The 19400-nt window shown below is 40.3% G+C and overlaps 1 protein-coding gene across 1 annotated transcript in view; it reads right to left on the bottom strand.

The window, feature by feature from the left end:
• Nucleotides 1–14114, bottom strand: part of TMA16 (translation machinery associated 16 homolog) — a 42144-nt gene extending 28030 nt beyond the window's left edge. Inside the window, exons 1-2 of the mRNA XM_082639898.1 lie at nucleotides 14000–14114; nucleotides 5031–5143 (exon numbers count right to left, since the gene is read on the bottom strand). Of these exons, the coding sequence (XP_082496024.1) occupies nucleotides 5031–5143; nucleotides 14000–14002 (116 nt within the window). The 5' untranslated portion in view covers nucleotides 14003–14114. The remainder of the gene's footprint in view (nucleotides 1–5030; nucleotides 5144–13999) is intronic.
• Between the last annotated feature and the right edge of the window lie 5286 nt (nucleotides 14115–19400).

Here is a 19400-nt window from a genome sequence, read left to right on the forward strand (position 1 = left end):
GATAGACCTAGAGTCTGTCATACAGAGTGAAGTAAGTCAGAAAGAGAAAGACAAATACCGTATGTTAACACATATATATGGAATTTAAGAAAAAAATGTCATGAAGAATCTAGGGGTAAAACAGGAATAAAGACACAGACCTACTTGAGAATGGACTTGAGGATATGGGGAGGGGGAAGGGTAAGCTGTGACAAAGCGAGAGAGTGGCATGGACATATATACACTACCAAACGTAAGGTAGATAGCTAGTGGGAAGCAGCTGCATAGCACAGGGAAATCAGCTCGGTGCTTTGTGACCACCTAGAGGGGTGGGATATGGAGGGTAGGAGGGAGGGCGACGCAAGAGGGAAGAGATATGGGAACATATGTATATGTATAACTGATTCACTTTGTTATAAAGCAGAAACTAACACACCATTGTAAAGCAATTATACTCCAATAAAGATGTAAAAAAAAAGATACATAGATTTCCATGAAAATGCAAATTCTGCAAGGCTGTAAATTTGTGATTGAATGAATAAGTGCATAGTAACAGAATTAAATTACAACACATCTACAGTTTTTATTTTTTATTTTAATTTTTTTCTGAAGTATAGCTGCTGTGCATTATATGTTACATGTGTACAATATAGTGATTCACAATTTTTAAAGGTTATACTCCATTTATAGTTACTATAAAATATTGGCTATATCCCTCATGTTGCATAATATATCCTTGTAGCTTATTTTATACCTAATAGTTTGTATCTCTTACTCTTACTTACAATTTTTAAATATGTAATTTTCTCATAAAATACATTTTCTATTATAAAAAAAATTGCTAAGTCTGGGAAAAAATATTTGCAAATGAAGCAATGGACAAAGAATTAATCTCCACAATATACAAATAGCTCACGGAGCTCAATATCAAAAAAAAAAAACCAATTAAAACATGGGTCGAAGACCTAAATAGACATTTCACCAAAGAAGACATACAGATGGCCAAGAGGCATATGAAAAGATGCTCAGCATCACTAATTAATTTAGAGAAATGCAAATCAAAACTACAATGAGGTATCACCTCACACCAGTCAGAATGGCCATCATGAAAAATTCTGCAAGCAATAAATGCTGGAGAGGGTATGGAGAAAGGGAACCCTTTTGCACTGTTGGTGGGAATGTAAATTGATGTAGCCACTATGGAGAATAGTATGGAGGTCCCTTAAAAACTAAAAATAGAACTACCATATGACCAGGCAATCCCACTACTGGGGATATATCCTGAGAAAGCCATAATTCAAAAAGGACACATGTACCCCAATATTCACTGCAGCACTAATTACAATAGCCAGGACATGGAAACAACCTAAATGTCCAATGATACATGAATGGATAAAGAAGATGTGGCACATATATACAATGGAATATTACTCAGCCATAAATAGGAACGAAATTGGGTCATTTGTAGAGATGTGGATGGACCCAGAGTCTGTCACAGAGTGAAGTAAACCAGAAAGAGAAAAACAAATATCATACATTAACGCATATGTGTAGAATCTAGAAAAATGGTACAGGGGAACCTATCTGTAGGGCAAGAATAGAGACAGAGACGTAGAGAATGGACATGTGGACACGGTGGCGGAAGGGGAGGGTGGGACAAACTGGGAGATTAGGTTTGACATAAATACACTACCATCTGTAAAACAGATAGCTAGTGGAACCTGCTGTATAGCACAGGGAGCTCAGCTCCCTGCTCTGTGATAACCTAGATGTTGGTGGAAGGGGAGGAGGGAGGTCCAAGAGGGAGGGGATATAGGTATACATATAGCTGATTCATTCTGTTATACAGCAGAAACTAACACAACATTGTAAAGCAATTTTACTCCAATCAATCAATCAATCAATAAAAATAAGATGAAGATGTACTCTTTATATTCCAAACCCCACCCCACCCCAAAAAGTGCTAAGGCTATTCTAAAATAATCTAAATGATGATTTCTATTTTGATTTCATAACTTCATTTTAAGGAATTTTTTAATTTGATCCCATAGCAGTTCCTGGGGACTCTCAGAGCCCACAGATGGAGGGAAAATAGGCAAATTACAGTGTGGGATGCTGATCAGAGAAGGGTGGCTAAGGGATAGGAAGGGGAGAGAAGAAGGGGCAGCATACACATTTAATTTTCCTATGAATTCTTCACATCAAGAATATAGGCCAACTTTCAGAATGGCAGAATAAGAACCTAAAAAAATCTACTCCTCCATGAAAGCAAGAGAACACCGATAACACTTGTCAGAATCAACCTTTTCAGAAGTATAAAAATTAACCAGTCTTACAATAATCCAAGGACCATTTACTCAAGAAGAACGACCCAACCTCAGTAAGAAGAGTAATCTCTGTGGTGTTTTAATCCCATCCCCCTCTTCCCAGCTCTGCAGTAGACTTGAAAACCAATAGACTAGCAACTTATGGTAGTTGTAAAAAGCCATCCTCCTAGCAGCCACTAGAAGAGATTAGGTTTGGAATTCCCCAAAAGCTTCATCCTGAGAATTGTCACCAACCAGCAGCAGACTGAACAGCTCCGTTCTCAGAATTACTTTATTTCATCTAACTCAGAGCTAACTCTGTGGAAGCAGCCCTATCCCCAGGTTGTTTCTCAGAAACAATCTCAGCAGCAGTTCTCTAACACAGCAGCTGCCTGAGTGATATTACCAGTTGGGGGCTAACAAAAGGCTGACCAAAAAAATTTAAAAGGAAAAATTAAGCAATGGAAGGCCCATAGAGGGCTTTGAAAAGCTAGCTCCAACATACTCCTGGGAATCTAGAATGACATGTGTACATTGAGGACTGTGTTTGCACCAAAGGAAGATCTGAGAAGGTCCTACTCTCTCACCTCTGGGTAACCCTGAGGCTCTGTGCAAATAAGAAATGAAGTCTATAAACTGCCTACTGGAGCACTGAAAGCATATCCAACAGACTAACATAGCCCCTCAATAAAGGCTGACTCATTAGTTAAACGCAATTAAAGAAATCCCTGTCCAAACATTAGCTGACCACTAACTCAGCAGAAACTGCAAAGGCCACACACAACAAAAAGGCTTTACAAAATTAGTCCAGGAAAGTCATAAAGCAAACAGCAACAACACAACAACAGCAAACCTGACTGAGGTTGGGGGTAGGGCATGTCTGATTAACAAGATTGTCAAACTGCTTAAAATGTCCAGTTTTGAACAAAAAAGTACAAAAAATTAGGAGACTCACGAAGAAACAGGAAAGTAGGGCCCATACTGAGGGGTTAAAAATAGCATACAATAGAAACTGTTCCTGAGGCAGTACAGAGGGTTGGACCTATGGACAAAGACAAGCAAATATCAGAACAAGTCAGTTGAAATTATCCGATCTGAGCAACAGAAAGGGGACACCACCAAGCATAAAAACATATGCATAATGGGCGTTACAGGAGAGGAGAGAGAGGACCAAAAGGATATTTGAAAAAATAATGGCCCCAAACTTCCCAATTTGATGAAAAACATTAACCTGCATGCCTCAGAAGCTTAACAAACTTCATGTTGGGTGAACTCAGAGATCCACACCTAGGCTTATCATTGTCAAACTACGGACAGTCAAGGAGGATATCTTGAAAGATCAGGAGAAAACTGACTCATCACGTACAAGGGATCCTCAGTAAGAGTAACAGCTGACTCCTAATCAGAACCCTGGAGGCCAGAAGGCCAAGGGGTGACTTCCCAAGTGTTGAATAGGAAGACTATGACCCAAGAATTCTATACACAGTGGAACTTCAAAATGAAGCACAGTCCTACAGAAATGAAAGAAAAATTAAAGACGTTCTCGGATAAACAAAAATGAGAGAATCTTGTCATTTTCAGACCTGCCTTACGAGAAACACTAAAGGGAGTCCTTCTGGCCAAAATGAAAGGACAGTAAATAGTAATTTGAATCCACATGAAGAAATAAGGAGCACCAATGAAAAAAGGTAATTACACATAGGTAAATAAATAGAAAAGACAGTATAAATTTATTTTTGTTTGTAACACTTTTCTTGTCCTAACTTATGATAACTGCATAAAAATGATAATTATGAAATTATAAGCTTACAGTGTATAAAGATGTAACTTACCTGACAAGAGTAGTACAAAGAAGGGGGTCATGGAGCTATAGTGGAGCAAGTTTTTTCTATACTACTGAAATTAACTTGACATTAACCTGAACTAGGTTGTTTTCAGTTTTAAGATGTGAATTGCAATTTCCAGAGCAACAACTAAGAAAACAATGCAAGAAAAAAAATATATATACAGTGCTCTCCATTTTACTAAATCAAATTACTAAATCAATTCTCAGCGTTAATCCAACAAATGACACAGGTTGATCAGTGTTCTCTCTTTGAAACACTATCTTTTTTTCCCTCTTTCTCAGGCTTGCTTGTCAGAGCCTCCCCATTTCTCCAACTTCTGAATGGTAACAGCCTCTGGATTCAATCCTTGACGCCCCCCCCTCTCGTATCTTCTTTTAATTGGTAGGTGATCTTATCCAGTCTCATGACTTCGAGTTCCAGCTAGATACTGATGGCTCCCGAATCTGTGTCTACATCCCTAACCTATCCTCTGAGCCCCAGACCCAGGACACCCAACTGCCCATTCTATCTCTTGTCTTCCACATCTAATAGGCACTTTAACCTACTTGCCTAATATATGTCTGCATGGCTCACTGCCTCACACCTTTCAGCTCTCTGCTCAAATGTAAGGTCTTCACAGAAGCCTTCCAGGACTGTCTTATGTAAAACAGAACCTCTCCCTCACTCTGTATCCCATAATCCTTTAAAATTTTTCTTCACTGCCCGCATCACAACCCATTTATATTTATACATCTGTTTTAGGTAAGCCATAAGAGCTGAATCCTTGCTCACTGTTTTACCTTAGTGCACAGAACATACTTAAACATTTATTAAAGGAAGAGAAAGGGAATACTGATTAGGAATAAATGTATAAAAGGGCTTTTCACCAATGCATAATACAAACAATGAAGACACTTACTTTTCCTTTTTTTCTTGTTTGTGGGCCTCTCTCGTAATTTGAGCCGCTTTTCTACTATATGGATGGATGACTTTTTTTTCTTGTCCTACACTTCTTCCCTTTGGTGCTTTAGGCTAAAAGTAGAGAAACATATGGCACACACAGTCAGATATATAAATGACTTCTCTCAAAAAATTTTCTTTAGAAATAAAAATTTAAAACAGTAATATAACAGAGATACTGTCAGTCAGAAATACTACACTACGAATCAGGAGAAACGCCAGACTCAAAGTCTTTGTTTCCATGCTCCTAACAGAAATGATATACATACAGCTGACCCTTGAACATTGGTTTGAAATGCATGGGTCCACTTAAACACAGATTGATTTTTTTTCCCCACAGTAAATACTACAGTGCTACATGATCCACGGTTATGGAGGAACTGCATATGTGGAGGGCCAACTACAAATTATATGCAGATTTTTGACAGTATGGAGGATCAGTGCCCCTAACCTCTGCATTGTTCAAGGGTCAACTGTATTCAGAACTATTCTCCATTAATGTAAGAAAAGAAAGAAAGGCACAGAGTCAATGAACCAGCTCTTCAACTGTTCCAGCTTCAAAGCAGATACAAAGAATGCAGATAGTGAGGAGACTCACGGTTGGAAATTTGCATCAAAGTTAAGAAAGTTGCAAGAGGGCAGAAGGAACATAGGATGTTAGTGCGAGCCCGACTGCAGAAGCTGCACGTGGAACACTGGGCAGTGAATAAAGCCAAACAAACTTGGGCTCACAGGAGATCAGGAACAGAGGAAATAATATAAGCCATCTCGAAATTAGCACATCCCATTCAAGCCTTATGCCAGTTAACTAGGTCCTCTAAACTAGTTGTCTAGTATTTCAGTAACTTTTTATTCCTACATAATTCTGTATCTTATATCTGACCTATATTACTTAGGAATTTTGTTTGGCTCCCTATAATAGAAAGCCAAAAAGTAGTGGCTTAACCCAGATAAAGTTTAGCTCTCTCATGTAAAAAGGAGCTGGAGGTTCTGTTCCACAAAGCCCTGAGATCCAAACTCCTTCCACCCTGTTATCCCACTATCCTTAGGCTATAACCTCGTTTCTATCCACAGAGTTCAAAATGGCTTAACAGCAGGTCTACACTCCAGCCAGTGAGAAGTGGAAAAGAAAATCAAAACACATATTCCTTCTATATTATATGTAAGGGAGGATTACATAAGGGGTTAGTAAATATAATCTTTATTCTCAGAAAAAATACAGGATTACAGAAGAAAAAAAAGGCATTAGCTAACATAACTAATTCTCAAAAAGGTTGTGTTTCTACAATATTCTCTTCAAACCTACTGTCACTGTCTTAATTCAGTCTCATGATCTTTCACGATTAGGATGGCCTTTAGGTTCTCACTGCTAGTCCTTTTTCATTGGGAAGTGACAGAGCTTATCTTCCTACAACACTAATTAGTAAAGTCCTTCTCCCCTGCTACAGAGCTCCACTAACTCAGGCCCTAAATCCTTAACATGGAAGACAATCTACCCCAACCTACTTCTCCAGCATTATATCCCATTCTTCCAAAGACCCTTCATCCCATTCTTACTAACTTCTCACCATTTCTAGAATATACCCTGCTGTTTCTTTATATCTGGAGACTATACTTGTTGCTACCTCTGCCTGCTAAATCCATTTCCTTACTTGTCCTTTGACAAGACCCAGCTCAAAGTCACTTCCTTTGTAACACTCTCCAGGCAGAATTAGTTAAAATGACCACCTCACACATCTACTCATTTCATCAACAAATATTGACTGAAGTATTTAATAAATATTTACTGCTCACTTCTTGATAAACCTGACCAGAGAAGATTAACTCCAAGTCTGAAACCCAGGATGCCCCTGGAAGCTGTTACAAGTATAGGAGTATAAAGTGTGAAACCATCATAAGAGTATGTGCATTCTTTTGTGTGTCTCTCTGCACATGTGGCGGGGAGCGAGGAAGGAGAAAGGAAGGTGTGAGAAGGAACTTTTGTGCATGAAGTGTGCCCAGCAAACATAAATCAAGTCTGTTTGCGCCCACCTGTAACCCCCTCCCTGAGCGTGAGCTCACGTTATTGACTAGCCTGGAGCAAAAGCGATGTGCTATCAATCCCAAGATTAGGTTATGAAAGGACCTGGGCTCTGTCTTGCCCGCTCTCTTTTGCCCTCTTCTGGCTAACTCTGATGGAGGCCAGCTGGCTTGTAGTGAGCTGCCCTACGTACACAGAGGCCGGTGTGACAAACTGAGAAAGGCCTCGGCCGACAGCCACTGAAGAGCTGAGGCCCTTGGTACAGTCCACGAGGAGCTGAATTCCACCAAGAAAGATGTGAGTGAGCTGGGAAATGGATCATCCACAGCTGTGCCCTGAGATGAAACCACAGCTTCAGGTTATACCTTGACTGAAACTGGTGAGAAACCTTGATGGAGAAGATCCAGGTAAGGATCCTGATCTGTGACCCAGAAAAAGTATGAGATAATAAATTCTGTTGTTTTAAGTTGATAAATTGTGGGATAGCATGTTAAAGAGATAACTAATGCAAGACCAAAAAATAAAAGCAAACATCTCTCTCTCTCTCTCTCTTTTTTTTTTTTTGCCGTACGCGGGCCTCCCACTGTTGTGGCCTCTCCCGTTGCGGAGCACAGGCTCCGGATGCGCAGGCTCAGCGGCCATGGCTCACGGGCCCAGCCACTCCGCGGCGTGTGGGATTTTCCGGGACCAGGGCACGAACCCATGTCCCCTGTATTGGCAGGCGGACTCTCAACCACTGCACCACCAGGGAAACCCAAACAAAGATCTCTTTGAAAAGATATCTTTATTCCATATATTCCAACAAATAAAATGCTTAAAAAAATGAAACAAGGTCACAAAAACCTCAAGAAAAAAAGATGGTTTCTGAAGCTGTAAAACTTAAGTTACAGAGCTGTGTAACATTTCAGCAGTATGTCCAAGTCTATAAAAAATTTCCTTTAAAGATTTAAAAACTTTCTTTAGAACAAGAAATACTGATACCATTTGGAGTATAAAAATGTCTGCACAGCTTTAGATCTCAGTTAGAGAACCTCCAAGACTTAGTACAAAGAAAATACAAAAAAACTGAACTTATATTCTGACTCAACAGTAGACTATGATTTCTTATAATAATTTACTCATGAAAAGGTTGCCTCAAGGCAGGTTATAAATATATAATAAGGCACAGAAACATCTATCATAAAATATTAAATTTCAAAACAATTTTATGTTTCAATATATTACTTAAAAAAAAAAACAAAATACTTCAACAGGGGAAAAGTGCAGTAAAACCCTAACAATGAAAATTAATATATTAATTACGGTCTACTCAAGCTAAGTATCTCTTAATTAAAAAGCAATTAAGGGCTTCCCTGGTGGCGCAGTGGTTGAGAATCTGCCTGCTAATGCAGGGGACACAGGTTCAAGCCCTGGTCTGGGAGGATCCCATGTGCCACGGAGCAACTAGGCCCATGAGCCACAACTACTGAGCCTGTGCATCTGGAGCCTGTGCTCCGCAACAAGAGAGGCCACGATAGGGAGAGGCCTGCGCACCGGGATGAAGAGTGGCCTCCGCTTGCCACAACTAGAGGAAGCCCTCGCACAGAAACGAAGACCCAACACAGCAAAAATAAATAAATTAATTAATAAACTCCTATCCCCAACATCTAAAAAAAAAGCAATTAATCTCCGTCAATCAGGGATTGTCCACATTTATTTTGTAAAACATCTGACAATTCATAAAAAAGTACAGAATGTAAACATATAACAAAACTAGGGGGAGAGGGATTTAAGATGTATTTTCAATTAAAACTTAGTATTTTATGTTTCAAAAAGCACCAAATTAAACTCTCAAAGATACAACAAAAATACATTTTTTTCATATGCATCACAGACTACTCTGAATAACAGAAACTTTCGAAAGTTTCTGGTACCACAGAAATATTCCGGTTAAGAAAACTGATATTAAAAGTCTCTCTTACATACAATCTTTAGTGATTACTTCAGAAAATTCATTATAAACTAGTCTTTGGATTCATACTTCAGAGTAACAAAGAAAACACACAAGTAGTTTATTCAAACAACACAGCAACAAAGAGAGGTATTTCAGGAGCAATATGCTTTAAATATTCCTGTTAAAATCATAAATAACAAAATGGAACTTTTCCTAAAGTACTATGAAAGCCATCAAAGAATCTAGGCTCAACTAGAAACAAAAGTGTCATTTAGACTGCCCAATTCAACTAGAAACCTAGAAGAATGATCATTTCACCAAACACAAGGTACACAAAGGTATATGAATACTTAAAAAAAAAAATGTAGAGGAGTAAAGCCATGCCTACAACTGAGAAAGCTTACAGTATATAATACCTTAAACTCCAAATACCCTAAAGCACAAAATAAATTCTAGAATATGATATAAGTCACTTAACATCGAAGACGTAACAGGAATGTAATGAACTAATTAACAGAATCTGCACCATTTTTTTGCAGACACTCTACCCTGAAGAACCCTAGGGCATTTCCCTTGCTTAACAGATAAATTTGATGCCAACGACAAGTGTCAACGACAAATACCTAGTTAGAGCATCCAGAAAGGAACTTAACGGTTCTCCACATAAGCCTTGCTAAACCCCATTCAATTTTCAAGGACCATTTCCAGTTCACATATTTGTGAAGACATCCACAAATATGTAACCATTTCACATCTCAGTATCCTTTCTCTCTGGGTAGCATTTCTCCCATAGCACTTAACATATTGCACTGACCAGTCATTTAATTCCACACGTGTGCTTATCTCCTACATTGCAGCTCCCTGAAGACTACAAACATGTTCTACTGGGTTGAAAATAATAGTTGGAAAGAAAGAAAAGAGAGTGGGATGTTGACCCAAGTGAATATTTTACTGTATACTGTACATTGAGCTACTATGTATACTGTATACTGTACACTGAGTTACTATGAGTAAAAAATATTTTAAAAAGTTCTTTAAAATAGTGTGAAATACCTCATATAAAAATAATTTTTAAAGGCTCATAAACAATACTCTCCTTAACATTAAGAAAATATCTTAATAATTCTCTAATGCCGACTACCTTTCATGCAAAAATCTAACATCAGGCTCAACTTTATGTTATTCCTGACTTACCCATCGATATCTAGTCAGAATTAACCATTTCTCCCATTCTTCTGCTACCACTCTTTACACCTCTACCTTATACTAATGTTCACTGACCAAAAAAACAAAAACAACCCACAAACTTACTGAGCACATACTACCATATATTAAAATAGGCTGTGAAGTTCCAGGATTAAAAACAAACATGGACTTGCTTACAGTCTAGTTATATCCTAACTATGTAATTTACAATCTAGTTATCTCATGAATAACTATGTAACTTAGTAAGTGCTGGCCAGAAAGTGGCCACCATATAATAGGCGCACCTAACTTTGGGAAATCAGGAAGAGACTCCCCGAGGAACTGACTTGAGACCTACTTGGTTTTTTAAGGATAACGCGAGCTGCTGTATAAAGGACAGTTTGGACGGAGATAGAGTAAGAAGAAGCAAGACTACTGAAGTATTGAGGTCATTAAGAAAAAAATGACAGTTGAGTGGCACAACCAGGGTGACAGTGAAGATGGAGAGAAATGGCAAGGTATGAAATGCATTTTGAAGACAGAATGACAGGACTATGGACAGTGAGGGAAAGGGAAGAGTCCAGTATGACTCCCACGTTTGCAACAAAGCAACCAAGTGGTCAGAAATCCCACTGACTAAGACAGGAATTGGCACATGGAGACAGGGGGCATCAAGAACCCACTTTCAGCCACTGGTTTAAGATGCCCTGGAGACTGCTAAGTAGAGATGTAAACTAAGTAAATAAAGTTATGAGTCTGGCACCTAGAAAAAAGGTCTGGGCTGAATATACAAATTTGGGATAACTTGGGGTTAAAGGAGGTACTTTAAAGCCACAGAGATAAGAGTCTCTTCAGTAGAATAAGAAAAGGGTCTAGGGCTAAGCTCAGATGAACAGATATTTAATAAGCACCTACAATGTAACATGCACCATTATGAAATCAATGAGAAAAAGATTAGTAACCTAAAATAAAAACAGGTCACAAGAAAGAGCATAGATAAATGCCTTTTAAGTTTTGAAAAGATGTGTGCTCTACCTTAAAAGAAATGTAAATTAAAACTTCAATAAACTATAATTTTTAATGTATAAAACAGATTTTTAAAAATTATTTATTCACACTGCATTAGTGACACTGTGGGTGAGTTAGCAGTCTCACTAATAAGTGGGATGTAAACTGGTACAATCTTCTGGAAGGTGATTTGACAGTTCTTATCAAAATAAAAACTGCACGTCTTTTGATCAAGGAATGCTACTTCTATTAATTTCGTCTACAGACATATTTACATATGTACAAAACAAATAAGAATAATCAATGCAGCAGTGTTTGTAGTAGCAAAAGGATGGAAACAGCTTAAGTGTCCATCAGAGACCTGGTAAATAAATTACAGTAAAAGCAAACAATAGGATGTCAGCTGTTAAAACAGCAAGAGGTCGATCTATGTGTACTCACGTAGATTGACGTCTAAGATCAGGTAGAAGAAAAAAAGCAAGGGGCATTAGGAGCGTGTCTAGCATACTGCTTCTATATAAAGAGGGAGGTCAGAGGACATATATACTGGCACATTCATATGAAATATCTGAATGGTTATCGAAGAAACCATGTTCTAACAGTGGCTGTTTCTCAACTGAGCTAGGGAATGAGGTAACACAGTTGGAGGCAGACCTACTTTTTGTTGTGGGTAGAATGCCCTCCCTCCCAAAGATGTCCATGCCCTAATTCCCCCACACCCAAGAATGTGTTACCACACATGGCAAAAAGGACTGTACAGATGCCATCAAAGATCCTGAGATGGGGAGATTATCCTGGATTATCCACAAGGGCCCAAAATAATTGCAAGGGTCTTTATAAGAGGGGGGCAGCAGGATCACTGTCAAGAGAAAGAAATGTGCCCTTCTCTTCAGGCAGATTTGAAGATGTTACACTGATGGCTTTGAAGAGAAGGAACGGGCCAAGAGCCAAGGAATGTAGGCAACCTCTAGAAACTGGAAAAAGGGAAGAGATTCTCCACTAGGGCATCTTGAAGGAAGACAGCCCCAGCTACACCTTGATTTTAGCTCAGTAAGACTCATTTTTGGACTTCTGATCTCCAGGAGTAAAAAAGAATGAATCTGTGTTGTTTCAAGCCATTAAATTTGTATTAATTTTTCACAGCAGTAAAAGGAAATTTAACACACATTTCACGGACAACCACATTTTACTCTGGTTTTTTTTTTTTAAACCATGCACATGTAACATTATCCCAAAAGTTGGTATACTAGGTAGATTTTCATTAATGTTTTTCTTTAGTTTTACTAACTCTCAGAAACCAGTTTTTACTAGCAGGTAATCACTTTAATATTTACTACGCTTATAGGCATAAAAACAGAAACATAGACAAATAAAACAGAATCGAGAGTCCAAAGGAGCCAAGGTTTTCTAGGAAAGCCTAGAAAAGAAAATTATAAAGAGCTGGCCACTGCACATACTAATAAATAAAAAAACTTAATTTACACAAACGTATATAATCTAAAGCAAAAAGACTGTAGACAGACATGAAAAATAAGAATACAATGAAAAGGAAAAGGAGAAAATGGAAAGTGACAGAGAAAGGGGACTAATGGCACTGAGACCAGAGTATCATAACTTATTACCAGATTATAAACTTTTATTTATTTATTTATTTATTTTGCGGTACGCGGGCCTCTGACCGCTGTGGCCTCTCCCCCGTTGCGGAGCACAGGCCCCGGACGCGCAGGCTCAGCGGCCATGGCTCACGGGCCCAGCCGCTCCGAGGCATGTGTGATCTTCCTGGACCGGGGCACGAACCCGCGTCCCCTGCATCAGTAGGCGGACTCTCAACCACTGCGCCACCAGGGAAGCCCTATAAACTTTTTTATGCTGTTGTTTTCGTTAGAAACTAATTGAAAAGTGACTATTTACAAAACATGTTCCCATTCAAGAATTATTCTCAAGAACAGAAGCAAAAAGGAAAACAAAAATAGCAGTTTTGTAATATAAACACAGGTGGTAAATATAAAAACAAGCAAGCATGATTTAGATACTGTTTACCTCTGGGTGGCTCCTGGAAATATAGGTTCAAGGAGAACACAGAAGGGTTCTTAAAGTGAAAAACAGATAAACGAGAGTTCCTTATACAGTTTATACTTAAACGTGCTACATAAGCGCTCTTTTGCATCCACTGCATTTTTAATAAAAACAAAGTGTCAGGGGCTTCCCTGGTGGCGCAGTGGTTGAGAGTCCGACTGCCGATGCAGGAGATACGGGTTCGTGCCCCGGTCCGGGAAAATCCCACATGCCGCGGAGCGGCTGGGCCCGTGAGCCATGGACGCTGAGCCTGCGCGTCCGGAGCCTGTTGCTCCGAGACAGGAGAGGCCACAAGGGTGAGAGGCCCGCGTACCGCAAAAAAAAAAAAAAAAAAAAAAAAAAAAAAAAGTGTCAGTGCGGTGGAAGGGATGAGGAGCGTGAAGGCAGGGTCTGGGGCGGGAGTAGGGCACTGTGGGGTGGTAAGCGGCCGCGAGGACCGGCTACTACGCCGTCCCCGACGCGCCTCGTCCGCCCCCCGCTCCTACACCGCTGAGGAGCGAGTACACGGAGACCCGCGGATTTCCCGCGGGCTGGGGGCAGCGGCAGGCGCCCTACGAGCCCTGCAGGACCCGGCCCGGAACCCGTGCCTGCACCGCAGCCCGCGCACCGCCCATAGTTCTCCCTCCGCACCCCGCTCCCAGCGGCCCGACGCCGGCCCGCCCTCCCCGCCGCCGACCGGAGCCTTCCAGGAACGGGTGGGACCCACCATGGCGACGTCTTCGCGGCCTGGGACCTCCGGACCTCCAAGTCCACACGGCGAGACCTCAGAGTCGGCGGCGGAAACAGCTCACGAGGCGACGCCAGCAAAATCCACGAGGAGCGGAAGCCGGGCGCACCTGACCGGCAGGGGGAGGAACGAGTGTTCTTCCCTAAAACGTCCCCGGAAACAAGACCTCACCTTTGTGGGCCGTAGCGGGCTCTCACGCCCCAGCCGCGCAGACAGGCTCCCCGCGTGCTCGCCGGGCGCAGTGGGCGGGGTGGCGGAGCTCGGGGCCAAGGGTGAACGGAGCGGCGCCGGGCGTGAGGCCGCGACCTGGGCTCGGCGCTCCCGGCGGTGGCGGCCCGGCCCCGCGGGGTCTCGGGCGTCTGCCCGGCGCGCAGCTCCCGAGCCGCATAGCCCCTTCGGACGTGGCGGCACCGGGCTCCGGCCTCGCGCACGCCGCCCGCTTCCGGTGGCGCCCAGGGCCGCCGCGTCCCCCGGGCGCAGGCCTGTCCTCCGCGCCTCCGGGCCGCCTGAGCGAAGTTCCCCCGAGGCTGTTTCCTCACCCGTGAAGGCCCCCTCTGCCCACTCGAGGCTCCTTCCCACCCGGTGTTTCTGTGTTGTTCTCACGATGTGTGAGTCTTCGTTCCATCTGTACTTGGGAGGATTCCGTGGACAATATATTCGTCCAGCAAACACTGAATGATCTCCTACTGTGTGCCAGGCCTTGGGAATACACGGACGATATTCCTGCCCGAGCTCAGCTCATATTCCAAGGCGACATATGAAAAAAAAACCACCTAATTAATGTTGTTTCCAGTCCCATACTGTTCTGAAAAACATAAAGCTGGAAGGGTAGGCAGGAAAGCTGTTTCACACGTGCTGGTCTCTGAATCCGCTTTTGAAAGTTAAGAGTTGAGCAGAGACCTACGTTAAAGGCAAAAACTTGAAGGAAAGGTAAGGCCGACTTTATTCAAGGGGTTCCTCCTCAATCTGTATAAGGATCACCGCAGTGGGGAGAGATACGGGCTCCACTCGGAATATACGGGGACAGGAAGGAATTTATAGCCCAGGAGCAGGGTGGCGGGTAGTGGATGGAAAATTACTAAGAGGAAACACTAGGGGTAACGGGGCATTCTGGCTACACCAACCTAACAGGACTCTCGAAATAGGCGGGCTGGTGTGATCAGACATCACCTGGAAGATGGTGAATGATCCGGAATCTGGTGAGTTACAGACATGGAGGTTGACCAGATGTGGAAGATGGGGGACTCTGGCTAAACCGACTTTCCTGCTAAAATTGATCAGATACGATCAGGCAATCCAAAATTCCAGGCCTAGTTGAAAAAAGAGTTCAGAGGAGCCTGAGTAGAGTTTGGTCAAGGAGAGAATCTTGTCACCTGAATGAAAGGAGAAAACAAGGCATGACAAGTAGCTACAGGTGGGGTGAAGTGGGGTATATGTGTGCAGGTGCATGAATTTAATCAACAACTATTGCCACTGAAAACTAGATTAAATTGTAAACAAGAATGGGTGACCACAAGATCCCTGAATCTAGGGGCAAGGCTTTTAAGTGTGTGAAAGCACATTCTGTGTGAATCTACACAATGAAGGGGGCACCCTTGTAGTATCTACTCTGGAGGCACTACTCTATTGAGAACTCCGGTTAATCCATAACATTTGCACCCTACTTCTATGCGATAACCATTTCCTGTGAAGCCAACTTAACACCCACTCTACCCAGTTTCCGAAATCCGGCCCACTGCAAGTCATCATCCTGAGTTCTATGTTACTGCAAATCCAGTAAGCATTAAATTATTGTTCTGGCTATTTCAGCTGTTACTAATTGCTCTACCGATCACAAAATTCCCTACCTGCTCCTACCCCATTCTTAATTTCAAATTGCCAACAATCCAACAAACCATGTATCTTCATTTTTTTTCATTTTAATTTGGGTTTTAAAATAAAAGATTTTGTATTTTCCCCATTCAGATTCAACCCCTAAATAATATTGATTATGGGCAAGGCACCATGTTCAAAATACACTGTAGCAAATGCAAGAATGAGTTATACAAAGTAAGAGTACAGTAATGCACTATATATATATATAAAGTACAATAGTGAAGACTAATGTTTGGTCATAATTTAGTGTGTACATGCACCACAGTGAAAAGCAGAATGAAACCTCCTACTTCTCCTCCCTAATATCACACCCCTGCACCCTGCCACCCAGTAGAGAGTTGGGAGATATCTTGAGAGATGTTTCGCTGTGCTTTCACAAATGTATTAAGGCGTGTGTGTGTGTGTGTGTGTGTGTGTGTGCGTGTGTAGCGGTAAAGTATTGATTAACATTAGATACTGATATAATAATACAGGAATACTTTCTAGGGTAACTACTAAAAGAACGGAAAACAGGGTAATGACTTTGAATAGGATACAAACAAGTAGAGAAAATGAAATGATCAAATACTCAGATAACTCAAAGGAATGAAATTAAAAAAAAAGAAACATAGGACTGTAGGGAAAATTTTTAAAATATGTCAGTAGATTTAAATCCATATAACAATAATTATGGACTAACTGCCTGCAATTTAAAAAGTGAGTATTTTACATTGGATTTAAAACACAACTGTGAAAAAAAACCACAACTGTGTTCTGTTTATTGAGACACATCTGAAACATAAGGAAACAGGAAAATTAAAAGTCAAAGATGGAAAGAGGTATACTAAACAAATACTAACCAAAAGTATAGACATATTAATGTTCTAGAAGATAGACTGTAAGTCAGAAAGTATTATGGTAGTTAGAAGAGGTCACTTCATAAAGATAAAAAGGTTCCATTTTAAATTTATATACTTATATTCACCTAGTAATATAGCCCCAAGTATATAGTGGAAAAATTGATAAAATTTCAAATGATGGTAGAAAACAAACAGCCCTGGAGGAAAATTACCTTTTTCAGTAATTAACAGAACAAGCTGATAAAATATTTACAATGATTTGGAAGACTAGACCACCAACACAATTTGACCTAATGGGTATCACAGAACGCTGCTTCCAGTGCTTGCAAGAATACATGGGTTTTCCAACATATATGGAATAGTTATCAAAAATGATCATATTTTGGGCCAGAAAGCAAATCCAGACAAATTTGAAAGGACTGAAATCCTACAGAATGTGTTCTCTAACCACTGTGCAGTTAGACTAGAAATCAACAAGAAGATAGCTAGACAATTCCCATGTAATTAGAAATTAAGAATTACACTTTCAAATAAGTCGTAAGTTAAAGAAGAAATCATATGGAAATTGGAAAATATTTGGGGCTGAAATGATAACAAAAATACTACATATCCAGATTTGTGAGATACATCCGAGGCAGCAATTAAGTCCTTTAGTGTATTAGCGCCTCAACATAAATGTTAGGAAAGAGGAACAGCCGAATATTAATGAGCTAATCCACACCGAGAGGCCGGGAAAGGAACAATAAGGGAAATTCAGAACAGAAGGTGGAAGAGAGTGAAGACCAGAAATTATTGAAATTGAAAAAATAGACATAATTGAGAACAGGAAAGTAAAAATTTGGTTCCTTTTAAAGAATGATAAAATTGATACATTCCTGCAGGACCACTCAAAAAATTTAGAGTAGACCCAATTAACCAATACTGGAATTGAAACAGGTGATATCACTTCAGATGATGCAAGCATAAGAGGATATTATGACCAAATAAATTTAAATAAAATAGCCAAATTCTTAAAAAAATATAACCTATACAACTGACAGAGGAATAGAAAACTTGAATATTTCCATCATCATCTCTAAAAATGCTACTCAGGTATCTTCCCATGTTAAAATTACAAACACAGATTTTTTTTAGATTTTATAAATACATGTAAATAGGAATAGAACACTACTCTTTAATATGATAAAAATGTGGATCGGTACTAGTGATAGTAGATATCATTGTCTTATTCCTGACCTCAAAGAGCAAGCTTCTGTTTGTTTATCCACTTTGGGAAACCATTCTGGCATTATCTGAAAAGTTGAAATGTGTACATCCTCTAATCCAGCGGTGGCATTCCCAGACACATACCCTAGGAACTCCAGCCCATGTCTCTCAGGATACATATACGAAAACTTTCCTAACAGTACTGTTTGTAGTAGCCCAAACTAGAGAAAACCTAATTGTTCATCAACAAAAATAGAAAAATAAGTGTGATAAATTCTATACAGCAATGAAATTAACAAACTACAGTGATGGTAAACATTAATTTTTAATCGTAATATAAAAGAATAGACAAAAGGATGCATACAGTATAAGCTCATTTGTAAAGTTCATTTATAATGTTCAAAAACAGGCAAAATGAGCTACATTTTCTAGATATACTTTCTTAAGTGGCCAGCAATATTCTTAACCTGAGTGGTGGTTACCTTGCTGTTTACTTTATAATTTTTCTTCATGTGTCACACTTATGGTTTATGCACTTCTATGTTTGTAGGCTATACTTCACAGGAAGAAGTTATAAAAAAATTTTAACACAAATGTTATTACCCCACTGTCTTTTGCATCCAGTTTTACTGTTGAGAAGTCTCACTTTGGGCTAATTGTTGTTCTTTCGTGGGTGGTTTACTTTTTGTGTGGAATCTTTTCATAATTTCTCTTGCCTTTGCTCTTCTGCAGTTTTACTATAGCATGTCTAGGTATTGGTATTTCCTTACATGTCCTGATACTCACGGCCTCTCAATTCCTTTTGGGGATTTGTATTATCTGGATATTGATAATTCTGTTCTCCCAATCTTTTAGCCTTTCTCCTGTATTTTCTGTCTCTTTATTTCTGCTGCCCCTTGGATTACTCCTAATTTCATCTCCCAGTTTACCCTTTTATTCTTTGATGTAATCATCCTGCTAGATATTCCTTGTGTCTTCATTTTAACTACCTTACTTTTAACAGATATATATCACTTGTTTCTAAAAGAGTTAATCACTTTGCTTTATTACCATATTCTTCTTCAACTCCTGAACATGTATTGTACTCATTTTAAACTATTGGTTCATCTGTTCCAATAACTCTGCTTAAGGTGGCATGTGTTGTTCAATTTCATTATTTTTTAACTTTCTGTTCGAGGAGTCGTACTCCTCAGGTGTGTATTTTCCTTGAACCTGTAGCATCACATTTCACTGATGGAGCCAGCTCTCTTGTCCTGTAACGTGTACCGGGGACATGCCGAAAGTCACACCCTCAACTGCGTCAGTCTTGGAAAGTTTGAGAACACGGAGGGTGAAATCACAGAGGAGAGACTCCAGGGACCAGAGGGTTTCTGCTGACGGGAGAGCAGAGGCATGAGGGCCCGAGGGCAGCTGTCATCCTGTGCCTGTCTTCCTCTCTCCTTATTTAGCTGGGCCCCATC

The sequence above is a fragment of the Mesoplodon mirus genome, assembly GCF_964341445.2.
Source record: "Mesoplodon mirus genome assembly, chromosome: 2".
In the NCBI taxonomy this organism is placed as follows: domain Eukaryota; kingdom Metazoa; phylum Chordata; class Mammalia; order Artiodactyla; family Ziphiidae; genus Mesoplodon; species Mesoplodon mirus.